Consider the following 20,861-nt stretch of genomic DNA (forward strand, 5'->3'; position numbering starts at 1 on the left):
CTAAAATAATAAAATACTTTTATGATTTAAAAAAAGTGACCTAAAAGACAAGGAGAGAGAATTTAAGAATCACTGAACTCCCTGATATCCATGACCCATCATCAAAAAAAAAAAAAAATGGACATCATATTTTAAGCAACAGGAAATGAAAACTACCTGGATGTACAGGAAGTAAAGACAGAAAGAATCCATCAAGCACATTCTGAAAGAAAACCCTAAAGGAAAAGTCTCAGCCAAAATCCAAAGCTCCAATGTAAAGATAAAATGCTGTAATACCTGGAAGCTTTTATTATAAATAAGAAGAGATCTTGAATATTACAAAAGATAAAAGAGAATAACTTTGCCCTGCAAAATTGAGCATAATGCTACAAGAGGAAAAGATAGATCTTTAATGGAATAGAGGACTTCCAAGCATTCCTGAGAAAAAGAAAAGAGCTGAGTAGGAACTCTGAAATATAAACATAAGAATCAAGAAAAACCTGTGGGCAAAAAGAAATATACATTTTCGGGCATGTCTGTGGTTTACATTCATTTTGCTTGACTATGTTTGTTTTTTATTTTATTTTAAAATTTTCTTCTTTTGAGGTAGGACCTCCTATCTTGCCCAGGCTGGAAACTGCTTAAAAAGATCAGTTTTCTGAGTTTCTTCTTTTTATTTCCAAATGATTCTATACCTAGTATAAATTTATTTAAAAGCAACAGCTTTTGATGTTAAAAGTCTTTAAAGCAAACATCTTCTGGAGTTAGGTCTTAGCACTAAAATTTTATTTTATTTTAAAGGCTGCCTCTCCCAAGCTTGAATTGAAAGGGGCTACTCATGAGCCACTCCTACATTGATGGGCACAGGAACTTTGACCTACTTCATTTCAGAGCTGGGCTGATTTGTCCTTTCTTAGGCAACCTGGCAGCCAGGCTTCCAGGAGGCTCAGCATATTCATGACAAACTTCTAATGCAGACAGTCAATCAGCATAGCCAATTTCAGCTTAGAACTCCAGGACTTAAGATCTAGCAGCCCCAGCCTTCTGTGTAGCTAGTATTACAACTGTGCACCACTATTACTGGTTGCTTATTTGTTACATTGTTGTTGTTTTTTCTCTTGATTTTAAAATTGAGGTGGGAGAGCAGAGGGGGCAGTGATACAGAGAGAAAAAGAAAGGGTAGCGTCAGCTAGGTGGCACAGTGGATAAAGCATTGGCCCTAGATTCAGAACCAGAGTTCAAATCTGGCCTCAGACACTTGACACTTACCAGCTGTGTGACTCTCAGTAAGTCACTTAACCCTCATTGCCCTGCAAAGAGAGAGAGAGAGAGAGAGAGAGAGAGAGAGAGAGAGAGAGAGAGAGGACAAACACAGAGAGAGCCACAGAAACAATTTTTAAAATACACAGAACAAAGTTCAGAAAGAAGCATAGACATGCATTTATATCTTTGAAACTAAAATGTGGAATTTGGCTTTTTTTTTAAAAAGGAAACAGCATGAAATGGAGATTTATGGTTTCATGTAAAATCCTTTTTGTTTTCTCCTACATACATGTTTCTTGGTATTTAAGTAAGTGCAGAATTTTTAAAATTAAAAAGATGGAAGACAGCCAGCAACAAGACGATGGGCCAAAGTCCTGATATGGTCAGCTAGAAGACATTGAGGGAAACTCTGCAGGACCAAGGTGAAATGTCAATTGCTTTATGTTCTTAAGTGTCAACTTCCCAGGGGCATATAATTATGCATATCATTTATTGAATCTCCTTTTAAGAAGTTGTAGATTTTTTGTGTCTTGTAGGATTTCTTTTTTGTGTGTAGGAAATACTGATTCATATTCTACATTGAGTACTGTTCTACTCCCCACTTTTTGGGAAGACCAGGGACTAAATTACTCTAAGTAATTTTCTTTCAGGGCATCATGGCAGGGCTTTAGGGAGCTGAAAAATATGAGAAAAGGGAGACTAGTCCCCTGTCTTTGGAGGTCAGGCTCCCCAATACTGAATCAGGTAGGAATCAAATGCATGAGTTTACAGTTGAAAGGGGCCCCTTGGAGGAAAGAGAGAAGGGCCAGTGCCACAGGTCTTTCTTGTTAGATAGGCCTTTCTTTTTTCGGGGGGGGGGGGGGGGAGGGGCAGTGAGGCAATTGGGGTTAAGTGATTTGCCCAGGGTCACACAGCTAGTAAGTGTCCTCCTGACTCCAGGGCCAGTGCTCTATCCACTACGCCACCTAGCTGCCCCAAGATGGGCCTTTCTAATGTAGCCCAAGATCACACTGGCTTTCTTGGCTACCAATTACACTGGTAACTCATTCATTCCTTGGTAGTATACACAACCTTTCATATATATTTTTTAGACAAGCTGATGGCCATGAATTGTGAATGTGGTTTCATTGGTAAGGGAAACATCCAGGAAGGAAACTCCCTCTGCCAATGCCTATCAGCACTTGCTCTACAAATGACAATCTCAGAGAGATGCAGCATTGAGAAGTTAAGTGACTTGCCAAGGTCACACATCCAAGATGTGTCAGAGGCAGAACTTTAACTTTAACTCCTGACTGATTGTGAGATAGGCTATTTATCCATTACACCAAAGCCAGATCAACAAAATCAAACTGCATACACAATGACTACAATGATCTGAAAGAAGAAAAGGCCAAAGGCAGTGGAACTGTGGGTAGACCTATTAGCAGACATACACACAAAAGGCATATTTAAAATTTTTTTTCTTTGTTAATTTATTTGGTTCTAGCCTGTTAAATGCTAAAGGCTTGTTAAAACATTAATTTTACTCTTTCTTCATGGGTGTATGGTTATTTGATTATTTGTTTTTGTTGATAGTTGTGAATTTGGGTTTTCTTTAAACTTTTGAACATAGGCACTGTCTTCAGAAGATGAGGATTGAACTTCTAATTCTGCCACTTGCTAGGACAAATTACTCACCTTCTCTGAACCTCAGCTTCCTTCTCTGTAAAATGGGAGTGATATTACTTGTAGTGCTTACTATGTCATAACTCAATAACTCACTGTCTCTGGGAGCCAAATTAAATCATGTGAAAATACTGAAGACTCCTGAAGACTTAGATTATTTTAGATGTCAAGTTTATTATATTCATTGAATTTGTGCACATAGAATAAAAATTTTTTATTTTCTGGTTCTTAGTTCTAAATATGACATACTTGATATTCCTTTTCTAACTCACAAAACAATGATTTCCTTTAGATGAACTTAGTGACAACATGAAATATTTATGTGTTAAGAATAAGCATTTAAGAATTACGAAGAATTAATCACATTAAAATATCAGTGTTAAAAACTAAAATTTCTACATCATAATTATTCCTTTGTTATTACCAACAGATAACATTTGTTTATTATGAAGCGGCTTATTTTATCTGATTTTCTTATAGACTGAATACAATCATAATTTCAATTATATTTTAGTAACTTTCTATTCAAATTAAAGTACTTTATATACCCAAACATGAAAAAGCTTCAAATACAACTTGACAAAATTTAGCCTTGACTATAATTAAGTACTTTGTGAAGAGGAGATCTGGTGCTTATTGGTTGAATTCCCAACAGTTGTTTAGTGGCAGAGTCCCAGTCTTTACCCAATTCAAGCCGAGAGCAAAGAGATGGATATTGTGCTTCTGTTCTTCTTACCCATTCCACTGCTTTCTTTACGGAATAAAAATTCCAGTAGCTGGCACAGGATCTAAGAATAAATGGGACTGTTAAACCTCAAAATATGGCTATATAAGATGGCAGGCTTGAAGACTACTTTTACATTTAATAAAAAACAACTAGTTGAGACAATAAAAGTCTTTTGCCTGTCCTTCACATCCCTTTATTTTTATTTATTTATTTATTTTTAATTTTTTTTTTGCAGGGCAGTGGGGGTTAAATGACTTGCCCAGAGTCACACAGCTAGTAAGTGTCAAGTGTCTGAGGCCAGATTGAACTCAGGTACTCCTGAATCCAGGGCCGGTGCTTTATCCACTGCGCCACCTAGCTGCCCTCCCCCCCCTCCCCGCCCCCAACATCCCTTTATAATAATAATGGCATTTAGTCCTTGTCCTTGGAATGGCCCTTATTTCCACATCTGTACTATTTCCCTGAACAACCTTCCAAGGGCTTTCCATTTCCCTTCATCCTACCCATCTTTCAAGGCCAAACTTAAATAACACCTTTTCTGTTAATTTTTCCCAGACTGTTCCAGCCCATATTGACCTCCGCTTTTACTTGAATTCAAATTGCACTGGTAACCAGTATAATAAGTTAGCATTTAATTAAAGATGGTTTATTACAGAACAAATATAGTTATTGGGAAAATATCACATCTGGAATCAGAAAGAGCTGTATTCAAATCCACTTCTGAGAATTATTAGCTATGTGATTATGGGTAAACACTTAATCTCTCTGAGTATCAGATAGGGACAATATCTGCAGCACCTACCTCACAGGGTTGTTGTTAGAAATGTATGCCAGGGGCAGCTAGGTGGCGCAGTGGATAGAGCACCGGCCCTGGAGTCAGGAGTACCTGAGTTCAAATCCGGCCTCAGACACTTAACACTTACTAGCTGTGTGACCCTGGGCAAGTCATTTAACCCCAATTGCCTCACTAAAAAAAAAAAAAGAAAAAGAAATGTATGCCAAATGTCTCCCAAATTGTAAAGTGCTATATAAATGTAATATTATTATTGACCATTTCATCTATGTTAGTTCTGCCTACCAATTTACCTGCAAATTAACAAAGCCAGCTTAATGTTGCAGTAGATAAAGTACTGGAGTACTTACTGGAGTAAGTAAGTTCAAATCCTACCTCAGATACTTTGTGAACTTTGTAGCTTTGTGAACCTGGGTAAGTCACTTCTTTGCCTGTCTCAGTTTCCTCATTTGTATAATACAGATACAAATAACACCTACTTCCAGGATTGTTATAGGGATAAAATGGCATATTATTTATAAAGCACTTTACAGTTTATATAAAGCATATATATGTATATTATATATCCCCCAAATTATATATAAATGTATATATTATGTATATATATATGTATATAGCCGAAATTTATGCCACTAATATCTCCCCTTCCACTGACAGCCCCTAGGGCTAGGATCAGGTGCTTATCAAGCCAAGAATGAAATACTTCTGGCTCCTTGCCTCTTGACCCAGGCCCCTCAGGTTTCCTTAGACTCTGCCTATGACAGTCATTCACAGCAGCAGCAGCAGCAGCAGCAGCAGCAGGCCCCTTCCCTTGGGCATGAATGACATGAAACTAGAACTTCTATTCTCTATCTGTCATGCCTAACTATCCTGGACAGAATGCTGTGGTTCCTCCAGAGAACTGGCTTACTTTTCTTTCATGTAACTCAAGGAAAACAGTGAAGACCAACACCAATCTGTACCCCTAATGCCCATGGATCTATCATGGAGGCCTAGAAGAGAAGTCTGAAGAGAAATTCTGAATTTCTATCTCTAAGGAACCAGTGAAGGAGACACTGAGAGGAGATGTGTCTCTGAGTGATTCAAGTAGAGATGACCCCTGTGGGTGAACTTTGCTCATTTTTTAATTTGTGCCTTTGTGTGTAGGTTTTGAGGGGAGAAGAACTAGAGAAAGCAGATTCTCTCCTATTTCTTAGGACACTTAGCTAATTTTTTTGGGGGGGGGGACAATGAGGGTTAAGTGAGTTGCCCAAGGTCATACAGCTAGTGTCAAGTGTTTGAGGCCAGATTTGAACTCAGGTCCTCCTGAATCCAGGGCCAGTGCTTTATCCACTGCCCCACCTAGCTACCCCCCCCCCCCTTAGCTCATTTTTTACTCAACTTTTTAGATTTTTCTTTTTAAGTGAGGCGATTGGGGTTAAGTGACTTGCCCATGGTCACACAGCTAGTAAGTGTTAAGTGTCTGAGGTCAGATTTGAACTCAGGTACTCCTGACTCCAGGGCCGGTGCTCTATCCACTGTGCCATCTAGCTGCCCCTTTACTCAACTTTAAAAAAAAACTCTTTTCTTTAAAGAAAAAAATGATGTGGCTAGCTGGCCAACCTTAGAAAGAGATCTCAGGTGCCCTTAAAGTGGGTCTGGGTGCCTTCCTTCATAGGGGGATGGGCATCCTGGAATAATCAGATTTAGAGGTGATAGTGGAGGGGAGTGTTATTTTATGACTAGATTTTAAGCAGGGAGTATGGTGTGGGTGATACAGGAAGTTGGGCAGGCTCCACCTAAGGTACAGAACTTCAACGGGATAGCAATCTCAGTGCGGCTTGTTCCTCTGGGATACCCCGTCTCTGCTGGGAATGAGTCAATGTGCTAACCATCCCACCACCACCACCCCTGCTTACCTTTTGAAAGGCAGCTCTCATTTCTACCACCCCCAGTCCAGGCCTGCCGGAGGACCACTGTGCTATGTAGCTAGAGTGTTGCTGTTCGAGATCCTTAGCAGAAGACTGGTTGAAGTCTTTCTGGTTCTGCTCCTTTAGGACCTTAACTCCTCAGTTTGCTCTCATCTTCCACGAGGGAGGAGGAACAGGGGCAGCTTCTCCTATTTGGCAACTCTTCTTGTTTCAGAGCTCAGTTACTTTGGTGAAGGACTTTGCCCTACCTAAAGGTATTCTGAATATACCCAAATTCCTGGATCTAGGCAAATGAATGGCGGGGAATGGTTCCCAAGGGTTTTTTGGTTCTGGTTCATTGTCAATTCCAGCCTTTTCACAAGCAATTGGCCATGTTTGGTCCTCCAAAAGATGTAAAATGTTTTATTTGCACTTGAAAGAGCCTCAATCAGCCATTTCACCATCTCTATCTTTGCCCCTTTAGACTTAAAACTTTGCTGAAATCTAAAAAGGAAAAATCCTTAAATAAGGATCTAAATTTTGCAATGGGAAGGTAGGTGATGAAGTGGATAGAGCACTAGCCCTGAAGTTGGGAGGACTTGAGTTCAAATCTCACCTCAAACACTAGCTGTGTGGCCCTGGGCAAGTCATTTAACCCCATCCTGATATACATATATACATATACATACACACACATATATGTATGTATATCTTACTACTGGACCCAGACAGCCCTGGAGGAAAGAGTGAGGTTGATGATTTTGTACAGCCCTGCCTCACTTAAATCCAATTCACTGCAAGTCATGACATCACCCCAAGGTCATGGAACTCTTTGAGAATGAAGGGCATGTTCTGCAATATTCTGGACATAGTCCTACAATATAGGCCAATTTAAACTTTAATTTAATATAACTGGGGGGCAGCTACGTGGTGCAGTGGATAGAGCACTGGCCCTGGATTCAGGAGGACCTGAGTTCAAATCCAGCCTCAGACACTTGACAATTACTAGCTGTGTGACCCTGGGCAAATCACTTAACCCCAAATGCCTCACCAAAAAAAAATGGAATTTAATATAACTGGTCTACAATATAGGCCAATTTAAACTAACCCCATAACATAGGACATAGGACTTTACCTCTATATTATCTTAGAAGAAGAGCTAATGTTTCTATATTGCTTTAATATTGCTTTTGCAAAATATCTTCTAGACCTCATCACACTTGAGTCTCACCATAATTCTGTGAAGGGTTCCATGACTTGCTCATGGGTCCTAAAGCTTAGTGAGTATCAGAGACAGGATTTTAACACAGTTCTCTGCTAACCTCAAGTCCAAAACTCTGTAAACTACACTGTACTGCTTGAAAAAATTAATAAGACCATAAGAAAAATGTCTCACCTACGTAAGAAGAAAAACGGATTCCAGGGACTGTACAAGTACTCATTTACATAGTAATAGGGCAACAAGAGGTTCCCATTCCCAATCATTTATTGAAACACATTGCCAAAAGATCTCTACGTGCTCATATTCATTGACCTAATCATTTTTACTACATCTGCTGCATGTCCTTGAAAGCAGTACACCTGATTATCTTTAAAATATTACATAATTCAGATTGGCTTTTCCTCAATCAAAAAAAAAATTTTTTTATTGGGTACCTACTATTCATTCAGAGAGGTCAAAAAGGATGTGAACTAAAAAAAAGGTCACTGGATTTAGCAATTAGGAAGTTGATGGTACTGGGTTGTTTTGGTTTTGGTGAGGCAATTGGAGTTAAGTGACTTGCCCAGGGTCACACAGCTAGTAAGTGTCTGAGGCCGGATTTGAACTCAGGTACTCCTGATTCCAGGGCTGGCGCTCTATCCACTGTACCACCTAGCTGCCCTGTCAATGGTACCTTTTGGACACAGCAGTTTCTGTAGAGTGGTGATATCAGAAGCCAGATTATAAGAGGGTGAGGGATGAGGTGTGAATAGGAGATAAGGAAGTAGACACATCAAATGGAAGCTTTACAGTGAAAGCAGAGAGAGAGAAAGGAAGATAGCTTTTTGGGGTGCAAGGTGGTTTTTTTTAAGATTGTGATTAGCACCATACTAAATTCTATGAGGTAGAAAGAAGCAACTTGTTAGTCTTATTTAAAGATGTTTTAATACTGTCTTACGGTTAGAAGTGGGGAAAAGAGAAAGGAGAGAGAGGCTAGAATCTAGTAGAGGGATAGTCATTGAAAAACCTCTCTAGTAGAAAAACTGTACTATTATGGATTTGGATCTGGAAAGTCCCTTAGAGGTCATCTAGTCCAGAGGTGTCAGCAGAAGGACAAATATACCTTGACCAGCAGTTCATTACTTCTCCCAACCATCAGTTTAGTGACTAACAGTCATAATATATATCTTCCAGGGGGAAGATGAAAAATCCCTCTCTCTCAGAGATCTTTATATGCTTAGGAGTGTAGGAGGGTTTCTTAAAGTTTCATTTAATCAATGTTTAAATATAAAATTGAGCTGCTTCTTGAAAGCAAGGATTATTTCATTCTTTATATTTATATTTCTAGCACCTAGCAGGGTTCCTGGCTCAAAGAAGGCACTTAGTAAATGCCTGTTGATCGAATGATTGCTCAATACTGTCTAAAGCATACCTGTAAGCAGCTGAATCATCTAATTTCATCAGTGACTTGACTGCTATCCCTTCTAGCTCCAGCTTAGTTCGAATGAGCTGTAGTACCAGAAATGTGGCAATCAGCTGTAATACATCTTCTTTTCCTTTGGAACCTAAAAGAAAAGTCCTAACAGTCATTTCCAACTGAAAATATTAATACCACTAAAATATGAAGACATGATAGTAGATCATGAAACAATATGCAGAATGGCACTCTGAAGAAACATTCTGCAGAACACATTTAATTTAATGTACTTAATATTAAATAAGAGTAATATACAAAAGTGACACTCACTATGTTATGTCACCACAAAGACAGCCAAATTTGTCACCAAGTCCTGAAAATAGTACTCCACATATGGTCTGACCATTTTGATGTATAATAGGACTATCACCTGCCATGTTCTCACATGATCATCACAGCCTCATTTGGGCCCTTAATAAAGTCTAGCATAGAGTCTTGCAGTTGTCTCATATTTGCTCTTCCTGCATCCCACAACTTCCCTCTCTAATTCATGTTTGACATGTCTGCCAAATTAATATTACTGAAACAACAGGTTATTTCTCATTTTCCTGCTCAAAAACTTCAATGGCTTCCTGTTCCTAGGAGAACATACAACCTCTCCTCAGGCTGACATTTTCTTTCTTTGTAAATGTTTTCTTGATGCCTTTTTTAAAAGATCACTGTCATTTCTCAGTGTCTCTCCACCCCCACCCAGAAAGAACCTTCTCTGAGTTCTTGTTAGAGTCAAGCAAAACAAACCAACAATACATTGTCAATCTGACTTTTGAAGCACTTTCAGTCTGGCTCTGGCCTCTTTTTACAGATTTATTCCCCATTATTCACTCTATATTCCAAAGTGGCTCACTTCCTGTGCTTAGGACATAACATTCTGGCTTTCATCTTTGTACCCCAGGCTGCCTCCCTGCCTAGAACACCACCTCCCTTTTTGCCTTTGCCTCCTAAGATGTTATCTTCCTTCCAAGGTTTTGGCTCTTCCTGATGTTATTGTTCCCATAAATGTTAATGCTTTCTCTTCTCAAGTGATCATTTATTTACTTCTCTGTGTCCATGCTGTACCCCACCCCCAGTAGACTAGAGGACAGAGATTGTTTCATTTCTGTATTTCCATGACCTAACAGCATGCTTTGCACACAAGCTTAATTGACACTTATTGACCAATCACAAAGAGAGGCATAAATTCAGATATCACTTTGGACTATAACTTTTCAGCATTTCCCCCTGAGAGGTAGTGGAATTAAGCCAAAGTCTATGTTTAGCCTAGAGACTAGTGGTTTGCCAATCTGTGTTTATTAGCATTCTTTTGATCACAGGACCATAGGTTTGGAGTTGGAAGGGATATCAGAGATCATCTAGTTCTATTGCCTCATTTTACAGCTGAGAGAACTGAAGCCTAGAGAGATGAAGGGATTGCTCAAAGTCACCCAAGCAGTAACAATAGAGAACGGTTCAAACCCACACCCTCTTAACTCCAAATGCCCCCTTCTTTTCACTGTAGCACATTTTCTCTTCCCAGTTGAGGGTTTCAAATTCAAGAGACAAAATTTTGAATTTGTATCAATATCTTCCACCTAGCAATACAATCAGGATATTAACAATGTGAATCCTTTGACTAATTTCAAAGTATTTAACCATTTAAAAGTTTTAAGGGCAAACACAAAAATATATTTATTCTGAACACAGCACCCCCCAAACTTCCTTTATATAAGTTAATATAAATATAATCATTCCATTTGATGAATACTAGAAAGGAACTGAGTTTACCTAGGGATTGAATGCCTTTTTGTACAAGAAAGATGTTTACATTATTCACATTCAGGTTTAAAAAAAGCCCAAGTTCAGGGCTAAGTTTCCAGAAGCCCTCCTGTAAAATTAAGGGGAAAATAAAGAATAACAATTAGAATTTCATCTCATAATGAAAAAAGTAATGAATTTTACATATTTTAATTCATTAATTTTATGTTTTAATTCAATCAAGATTTTAAAAAATCTTTATTTCTACAGTGTTAAAATACATGAGTCTAATACATCTTACTAATGAAAATATGATACCACACTGTAATTTTTTGAATACTACAAAAATTAAAGTAATGGTAGATAATATAAAATACTTGGGAGTCTACTTGCCAAGACAAACCCAGGAACTCTATGAACACAATTACCAAACACTTTTCACACAAATAAAATCAGATCTAAATAATTGGAAAGATATCAATTGCTCATGGATAGGCAGAGCTAATATAGTAAAAATGACAATTCTACCTAAATTAATTTACTTATTCAGTGCCATACCAGACTACTTAAAAATTATTTTATAGGGCTAGAAAAAATAATAACAAAATTCATCTGGAAAAACAAAAAGTCAAGAATATCAAGGGAAATAATGAAAAAAATGCACAGGGAGGTGGGTTAGCTGTATCAAATCTGGAGCTTTACTATAAAGCGGCAGTCATCAAAACTATCTGGTACTGGCTAAGAAATAGAGTGGAGTATCAATGGAATAGGCTAGGCACAGGAGACACAGTAGTATATGACATTAGCAATGGAGTGTTTGATAAACCCAAAGACTCCAGCTTCTGGGATAGGAACTCAGTATTTGACAAAAACTGCTGGGAAAACCGGAAGATAGTATGGCAGAAATTAGGCATAGACCAACATCTTACACCTTATACTAAAATAAGGTCAAAATGGGTACATGATTTAGACACAAGAGGTGATACCATAGGTAAATTAGGAGAGGAAGGAATAGTCTACCTTTCAGATCTTTGGAAAGGAGAACAGCTTATGACCAAACAAGAGACAGAGAATATTATAGAATGCAAAGTGGATGATTTTGATTATGCTAAATTTAAAAGGTTTTGTACAAACAGAAGCAATACATCCAAAATTAGAAGGGAGGCAGAAAGCTGGGAAACAATTTTTATAGCCAGTACTTCTGATAAAGGCCTGATTTCTAAAATATATAGGTAACTAAATCAAATTCATAAGAACCCAAGTCATTCTCCAATTGAGAAATGGTCAAAGGATATGAATAGGCAGTTTTCTGATGAAGAAATCAAAGCTATCTATTCCCATATGAAAAAATGCTCTAAATCACTATTGATTAGAGAGATGCAAATTAAAACAACTCTGAGGAGGGGGTGGCTAGGTGGTGCAGTGGATAGAGCACCGGCCCTGGATTCAGGAGTACCTGAGTTCAAATCTGGCCTCAGACACTTGACACTTACTAGCTGTGTGACCCTGGGCAAGTCACTTAACCCCCATTGCCCTGCAAAAAACAACAACAAAAAAAAACCCCCAACTCTGAGGTACCACCTGACACCTGTCAGATTGGCTAATATGACAAAAAAGGAAAATAATAAATGTTGGAGAAGCTGTGAAAAAATTGGAACACTAATGCATTGTTGGTAAAGCTGTGAACTGATCCAACCATTCTGGAGAGCAATTTGGAATTATGCCCAAAAGGCTATAAAGCTGTACATACCCTTTGACCCAGTAATACCACTTTTGGGTCTTTTCCCCAAGGAGATTATAGAAAAGGGAAAAGGACCCACATGTTCAAAAATATTTATAGCTGCTCTTTTTGTGGTGGCAAGGAATTGGTAATTGAGGGGTTGCCCATCAGTTGGGGAATGGCTGAACAAGATGTGGTATATAAATGTAATGGAATTCTATTGTGCTATGAGAAACAATGAACAGGAAGAGTTCAAAGAAACCTGGAAGGACTTGCATGAACTGATGATAAGTGAGATGAGCAGAACCAGAAGAACATTATACACAGTATCATCAACATTATGTGGTGATCAACTGTGATAGACTGGATTCTTCTCACCAATACAATGCTACAAGAAAGTTCCAGGGGACTCATGATGGAAAAGGCTCTCCGGAGGAAAATCCAGAAAAAAAAAAAGAACTATGGAATATGGACGCTGATTGAACCATACTATTTCTTTTGTTTTTGGTACTGTTGTTTTTCTATTTTAAGGTTTTTCCTTATTGCTCTGATTCTTCTCTTATAGCATGACTGTTGTTATGTATGTATATGTGTATGTATACATATCTATGTATAGATATGTATATGTATATATACATGTGTGTGTATGTGTGTATATATATATATATATAGGATTTCCTGTTGTCTGGGGGAGGGGGAAGGGAGGGGAGGGAGGGAGAAAAATTTGAAATTTGAAATCTTACGTAAACAAATGCTGAAAGCTATCTCTACATGTAACTGGAAAATAACTGAAAACCTCTACCTGGCCCATATGGAACTTTGGGCATCCTGATCTCCATCCAAACGGAGGGATTCTTAGTGGTTTAGAGATAAAAAAATACTAAGACAGGCAGAGACACAGGTTAAAGGGCAGATATTTATGCAGGCCTGACCTTTAGAATGTTACTGGTATGGTCGATCACTTATCATCAGTGTTGCCAATAAAATTAATAATTATAGCTAATGAGCTTGGCTTTATTACCACTACAGGAGTTGAATATATAGAATGTCCATCTTCTTAGTCTATGATAGGATGATTTTGTGACTGTTATTACATTTGGAAACCTATCTATATTCTAAAGAGATGATACATGGAAAAATATACATGCTATAGATAGACATATATATATATTTAAGATTATACTTACAACAAAGAATTTATACTTGGCTATGGTTCATCATATATAAACTAAAAAACTTATTTAGAAACAAAATATCAGCCTAGAGCCTCAGAAAATATGCCTAATTCCATGGCCTTTGCACTGATCCTAATTTTTCCTTAAGAGGAACAGCAATGTCCAATAGCACAGTATGTTAACCAGCTGGGACAAGCAGTCACTATCAGAGAAAGATGTAGAGGAAAGACAGATACCTCACTTTGAAGACTAAAAACCTGAGTCCAAAACACCACATTCTCTTTAATACCATTCAGCCAACTTTCTCTGTGGGTCATATAAGTCTGGGGTGTTTGTTTCTGAAAAGCAAAAATAAAGTCAGTACAAGAATTTTTTCATGTTAATGGTTATACAGATCTAATCCAAGTTTATGTTTCCATAACACATTGCCTTACCTTAGCAATTGATGGAGTAACATGCTGTACTACAAAACTCTTCTCTGTAAATGAGAAAGCCGGAGTCTCTGCTTCTGATCTAGTATATTTGCATGGAGAAAATGAACGCTGATGGGGCCATGGCAGTTGTTCGTCATTTTCCATTTCAAAAATATGTTCATGACTTGATGAATCCACTTGAATTTTTTTTCCAAATAATGATGAGCTTGTATAATCAACAACTGCAGGGGAGGCAGACTGCTCCTTAAGTGCTAAAAGTGATTGATTCATTCTCTTAGATCTTGGAAATGAGTCCACCTGAGACCTAGGACAAAGTTTGGCAGAACCAGGAAGAGGAGGAGGAGGTGGAAGAGGAAGAAAAGAGTGAGAACTAGGAACAAAAGAACAAGGAGAAAAAGAAGAGCCAAGACTACGATGAGAAGCAGCAAGAGGAGTCTGATGGGAAAGAAAAGAAAAACGAAGTGGAGGAGGAAGAGGAGCAGGAGGAGGAGGAGGAGAAGGTGGTGGTGGAGGAGGGGAGCAGGAGACTGAAAAAGAAAAGTTTTGGGGAAGAAAACTAGGAGTAGGGAGGGTACTAGTAGGTAAGGCAGAGTCTGAATAAAGGGAACAGGAGGAATTGGAAATTGAGAGATTAGTCAGAGGAGGAGGAAGGGGAGGGGGAAGAATTGGAGAGAAAAGAGTGAAAGGGGTTGCAGAGTGCTGATCCTGTTCTTCATGTTTACTAAATAAAAATGTTGCATCTGAATCTTTCTTAGTTAAATCTAACGCTTTGGCATTGCCATACTGGTCAGAAGCAAGGAGGAACTTGTCTGCTGATGGTTCTGGTAATGCACCAAAGGAAAGCTCTAAGAAATGAGATGGAGCAGAACAGAATTCCTCCATAGGAGAATCCAATGATAAATCCTCAGCCATGCTTGAGCAAAAGTCTAGTTGAATTTCTTTTTCCGGCCTGCCCTGGAAACCTTGTGGTGCTGAATGTTTCTTCAAAGGAGAAATAATGTCTGAAAAAGTAGTGTTCCTTGACCTTAACTGAAAAACAGCTGAAACTTTTTTAGGAGCTGTAGAATGTTTTTGCTTCTTTCTTTTGGAATATTTCCTCTGAACCTGTGGTATTTCATGAAGGAAAGGGAAAAACAGAAGAAAATACAGAATTTCAGTCTTTCAAGCAGTTGAATAACTATGTTATTTACCAAGGAAAGAACATTTGAGAGAGGTGGTTTCCAAAGTAACCTAAATTAAGATAACAGGCAGCAAAAACACAAGGTACTGTGAGAAAATATTAATAACTGATATATTATTATCATTTTCATAGTTCTCCCTCCCCCTCCACTCAAAAGGCCAGCTCTCCTTGAGAGATTCTATTAAATCTCATCTAGCTCAAAACCACCTGACCCTATGCTCACAAAAGGAGCTTTGGGTAGAGATAGATTTTTTCTGTCTACATAGCCCAAGGATTTACTGATAAGATTAAAGCACACCTAGACGAATGGATTTTGCCCTGACCAACTTGAGTGGGGGTCTTGCATTCCTTTCTCTGATGTCATCTCTGGAGTTCATTATAATATAACCAACCTTCAAGTAGTGTAAACCAATTAGATTTAAATGATGCTAACCAATTAGATTTGTTTGATTGATATATAATGACCTGCCTCTTATCAAAAGAGATAAAAAACCTGGACAGGTAGCCTTGTGGGCTCTCTACACCCTTTCTCATGGATCTCCTTGGGACCACATACTGTCTCTCTGGGGGACCACATGTGCTTTTGGGGGGCTTTTCTCATGCTCGAGCTAACTGGCATGGTAGTATCTTCACCTTTCTCATTTTTGATACTACTAACTTGATTTTCTCCTTTTAGAAAATTAAATTAAATAATGATTTCTCTATTTCATTTTTTCACAAAACCAACTCCTAATTTTATTTATTAATTTAATGTTTTTTTAAGCTTTCTATTTTATTAATCTCTTCTTTGATTTGTAGGATTTCTATTTTGGTAACTACTTAGGGATTTTTAATTTGTTCCTTTTCCTAGTTTTCTTTAGTTGTATGCCCAATGCATTGATTTGCTCTTTTTCTCTTTTATTGATGTAAGTAAGCATTGAGACATATAAATTTCCCCCTAAGTTCTGCATCTCACAAATTTTGGTACATTGTCTTATTGCTATCATTTCTTTAATAAGTTTATTGATTATTTCTAGGAATTGTTCTTCAACCCATTCATTTTTAAGATTAAAATATTTAGTTTCCAATTAATTTTAATCTATGCTTCAGAGGCCTCTTATTGAATAGATTTTTATTGTATTATCTGAAAAGGATACATTTAATATTTCAAATTTTCTTCATTTTTGAGCTTTTTAATGCCCTAATACAATTTATGTTTGATTTTTTATGAAGATGCAATCAACACCTGAGAAAAGGTATGTTTGTCTCTTTTTCTATTCAGAGATCTCTCCAGAGATCTATCATACCCAACTTTTCTACAGTTCTATTATCTTCTTATTGCCCTTTTAATTTTCTTGAAATTTTTTCTGTTTTCTTTCACAATCTAACTAATATGGAAATGTTTTGCATGAGAAAAATCTTCCCCTCCCCACTATCCTCCAGCAAGGACATTGATGGCTCTTGACTCAGCGGCTGTGACTGGATTGAATACTTTAAGAATCACACAGGGACATATACGATCACTGTTTGTTCAGTGACAATTCTCTCTTCAGATTCGCTCAGGAGGCTCCTCTGGAGCCATCTGGGTCCAGTGGCAAGATATAGATCAGAATGACTGGAGATGGCCAGTACCTACATTCTCCTCAGATCACCCACACATTATATAGAAGGTAGAAAACTAGAGGTGAATGTAATGACCAAATTCCAGTTTTAGAATAAAATAGATTTTGTATTTGTTTTCACTATGAAAAAAAGAGGAACAATAGCATATGTGGAACTGGGGCACTGACAATGCAATCATGGCAATTAATGATACTTTACTATAACTATTTTGATAGAGATGGGTATAAGGACTGGGCCTGTGATGTTAATGCACATAAAATTCTCCGATGAGGAAATTCCCACTACCATTGCAGGTCGGTACCTCTTCTGTAACTTACCGTCTTCAGAGAGTTGCCCTGAGCTCTGATATTAAGTAACTTGCCCAGAGTCGCATAGCCAGTATTTATGTGTCAGAGGCTGAACTTGAAGCTGGGTTTTCCTGACTTCGAGGCCAGCTTCTATTCCCTGTGCCATACTGCCTCTCTCCTTAGAAAAGTAAAAACGTTTTTAAAAGCCTTTTCAATGTAGCTATGGTGCTCTGGGAATTGAATAACAAAATAAGAGTCCTTGATGCATACTTTCATACTCCTTGTAGAGCTGGGGGTGTAGTACAAAGACTATCAGCTCTCTCTTTAATATCAATCTAAATGACATCTATTCATATCTTCTACTCTGAAATGTCAGTCAGTCAGTCAATAAACATTTATTAAATATCTACTTTGTGCCAAGAACTATGCTAAGTGCTAAGGATACAAAAAGGGGCAAAAGATAGTCTCTGCTCTCAAGGAGCTCACTATCTAAAGGGCAGGGGGGAGATGGTAAGCAAACAAATGCGAACAAACAAGCAGAAAAAAAACCTCTGTGTGTGTGTGTAGGAAATAATTAGAGGGAAGGTGATAGAATTAAGAAGTGTTGGGAAATGCTTTCTGCAGAGGATGGGATTTTAATTCGGTCTCAGAAGGAAGCCAGAAAACCAGGAGGCTTCCCAGAGATGAGTAGAAAAAGCATTCCAGGGATGGAGGACAGATAGAGAAAATGCTGGAGCCAAGAGATAGAATGTCTTATTTGAGGAACAACAAGGAGGCCAGTGTCACTGGACTGAAGAGTACATGGTGTAGAATAAGCTGTAAAGAGATGGGGAAATGGTGGGGCAGGGGGAAGGGGTTAGGAAATGAAGGGCTTTGAATGACAAACAGAAGATTTTGTATTTGATCCTGGAAGCCACTGGAGTTTACTGAAGAGGGGTGGTGGTGACATTATTGGACCTGTGCTTTAGGAAAATCACTTAGACAGCTGAAGGGAGAGACTCAAGGCAGGCAGACCCACCAGCAGGATATTGCAGGAATCAAGGTGTTGTGGCCATGTTGCATTTAAAATATCTACAGAACAACCAGTTGAAGATGTCTGAAAGGCAGTTAGAAATGAGAAATCGTAGGTCAATAGAGAAGTTAGGGCAGGAAAAGTAGATTTGAGAATCATCAGCATAGAAACGCTAATTAATTCTATGGGAACTGATGAGATCATCAAGTGAAGTGCTACAGAGGGAGAAGAGAAGAAGGCTGAACTCTAAGGAATACCTACAAGTTAGAGGACATGATCTGGAGGAGGATGCAGCAAAAGAGATAGGTTAAAAAGGTAGGAAGAAAATCAGGAGAGAGTGGTGTCCTGAAAACCTAGAGACAAGAGAGGACGAGATTGTGATCAACAGTGTCAAAGACTACAGAGAAATCAAGGAGAATGAGGATTAAGAAAACTGGATTTGGCAACTAAGAGGATCCTCAGTAACTTTGGAAAGAGCAGTTTCGGTGGGATGGTGAGGTCAGAAGCTCAACTGTAAAGTGTTAAGAAGTGAGCAAGAGGAGAGAGAGTGGAAGTACCTATTGTAGATGGCCTTTTCAAGGAGTTTGGCTATAAAGGGAGAAGAGATATAGAATGATAGGATGGAAGGATCAAGAAAGGGTATTTTGGAGATAAGGTAGACACAGACATGTGCCTAGGTGGAGAGGAAGGAGACAGTAGACAGAGAGACAATGAAGATAAGTGAGAGAGTAAGAATGAGAAGGGGGCAGTCTGTTGGAGGGTATGGGACAGGATAAGATAGTTTATGGAAGGGTATACTTTGAGAAGGAGCAAGACTACCTCATCATGTGAGACAGGGGTGAGGGAAGAAATAGTACCAGGGAGGTCAAAATAAATAGCCTCAATTTTTTTGTAAAATAAAAGGCAAGGTTCTCTGATGAATGGGTGCGGGCAGGGAGGTATGAAATTGAATGCAAAGATTTGGAAGAACTGCTATGGAGAGTATGAGACAATGATTCGATTGGGGAGGTACAGAAGAACTGCCTAGTGGCAGTGAGGGCCCAGTTAAGGTTATCTCCACTGTCATTCAGCAGCATGGGTGTCAGAGTTAAGGGAGCCAATGGTAGGAGTCATCTAAGGCTGAAGCTTGCTTGGGAGGATACAACTGTTGATATGATAAGGGGGCCAAGGACTCAAGAGAAGAAAAGTATAGAGTTGAATTAACCAAGGGATCAAGATGTAGAAAATCCCCCAGTACAGGAGATATGGCCTGGGAGAGAACTGAGAGGTAGAGAGACTGGAGGTCATGATGTGAAAAAGGACTAGAGTTTGGTAAGGGAAGGCAGATGAAGAGGCAGAAAGACATTAGATTATGGTCAGATATGGGGACTTCACAATTCTTGACTATGAAGATGGTTCATCTGTGGGGGATGGGAAGATCAAGAGTAAAATCATCTATGTATGTAGCTGAGGTGAGGTGGAGGAGTAGGACATGGCAAGTAGGTTGACTGAAGAACTGAGTGGTTAGGATGCTTGAGGGAGAATCAATATATATATGTTGGAGTCCCCTAGTAGGAAAAGAGGAGTTGAATAGGAGAGAAAAATTGTGAACCAGGTACCAAACTCTTTTAGAAAGGAAGGAGAGTGAACTAGACATCTGTAGACAACATTTACCTGGATTTTGATAGAGTGGTAAATATGAATAACATGGACCTTAAAGGAAGAGAGATTACTTAAAGATAAAGGTAGGGACAATGAAAGTGGCATTGAGGAGCAAGGAATATTCTAATTCTTCTGCCTTAACCTGTGAACTGAGGGCAATAAACAAAGGTGCAGCCAGTACTGGAAAAGGTGCAGCCAAGGAGGCTGTGTCATCAGGAGGGAGTCATGTTTCAGTGATTACTAATTGCCAAAAGGGATGGGAGAGGAAAAGTTTTAGGAGGAAGGGAAATTTGTTGCCTATGGAAGAGGTATTCCAAATGGCCCAGTGGAAGGGGGGGGTGGGGTCTGGTTGGGATTTGGGGGTAGCAGGGTTGAGGACAATGGGAAAGTGGGGTTCAGAATCATTGGTATACGTAGGTCTAACCATATGAGAGAATGTTCATCACTGAGTGGAAGGCAACATTCCTCTTTACAGAGGAGGCTAGGGATCAGGCAAGAGACAAGTATATGAAATGGAAGACATTTGGTTAAATATTCAGATGGGAGGCCTTATTTCACCATTCCTCTTCACTCCAAAGGCTGGAATGCCATTATATTTATTTTCTGTATCATTTATTCTAGGAATTAATCATGATATTTTATACTGTTATTTAAATGATTCATAAACACACACACATATATATATACATATGCATAAAATATGTGTGTATATTTATACATAAAATTTCCCCTTCTGGATATGGGTACTATATAAATTATTTGACAGCAGGAACCATTTCTCTTTTTTTTTTCATCATTTAAAGAACCTTGCACAGTTCAGTAGATAGTTGTTGAATTTAATGGAGGATATGGTATATGCAAAACTGTGCTATTTTCATTGTGGCAAAGAATTAGAAACTTAAAGGGGCGCCTATCAATTGGGAAGTTGTGTTTATATTTGTGATGCAATGCTATTGTGCTGTAAGAAATGAATAATATGATTTTAGAAAAACCTGGAAAGACTTTTTATGAACTGATGAAAAGTGAAGTAAGTAGAACCAGGAGAATAATTTATACAATACCAATGGTATTGTAAAGACAAACAA

The 20,861-nt window shown here is 38.4% G+C and overlaps 1 protein-coding gene across 1 annotated transcript in view; it reads right to left on the reverse strand.

The window, feature by feature from the left end:
* Nucleotides 1–3,080: 3,080 nt before the first annotated feature.
* PARP4 (poly(ADP-ribose) polymerase family member 4) overlaps nt 3,081–20,861 on the reverse strand; it is a 98,809-nt gene continuing 81,028 nt past the window's right edge. Inside the window, exons 31-35 of the mRNA XM_043995236.1 lie at nt 14,055–15,158; nt 13,857–13,958; nt 10,756–10,855; nt 8,950–9,082; nt 3,081–3,695 (exon numbers count right to left, since the gene is read on the reverse strand). Of these exons, the coding sequence (XP_043851171.1) occupies nt 3,494–3,695; nt 8,950–9,082; nt 10,756–10,855; nt 13,857–13,958; nt 14,055–15,158 (1,641 nt within the window). The 3' untranslated portion in view covers nt 3,081–3,493. The remainder of the gene's footprint in view (nt 3,696–8,949; nt 9,083–10,755; nt 10,856–13,856; nt 13,959–14,054; nt 15,159–20,861) is intronic.

This window comes from Dromiciops gliroides, chromosome 3, assembly GCF_019393635.1.
Source record: "Dromiciops gliroides isolate mDroGli1 chromosome 3, mDroGli1.pri, whole genome shotgun sequence".
Classification (NCBI taxonomy): domain Eukaryota; kingdom Metazoa; phylum Chordata; class Mammalia; order Microbiotheria; family Microbiotheriidae; genus Dromiciops; species Dromiciops gliroides.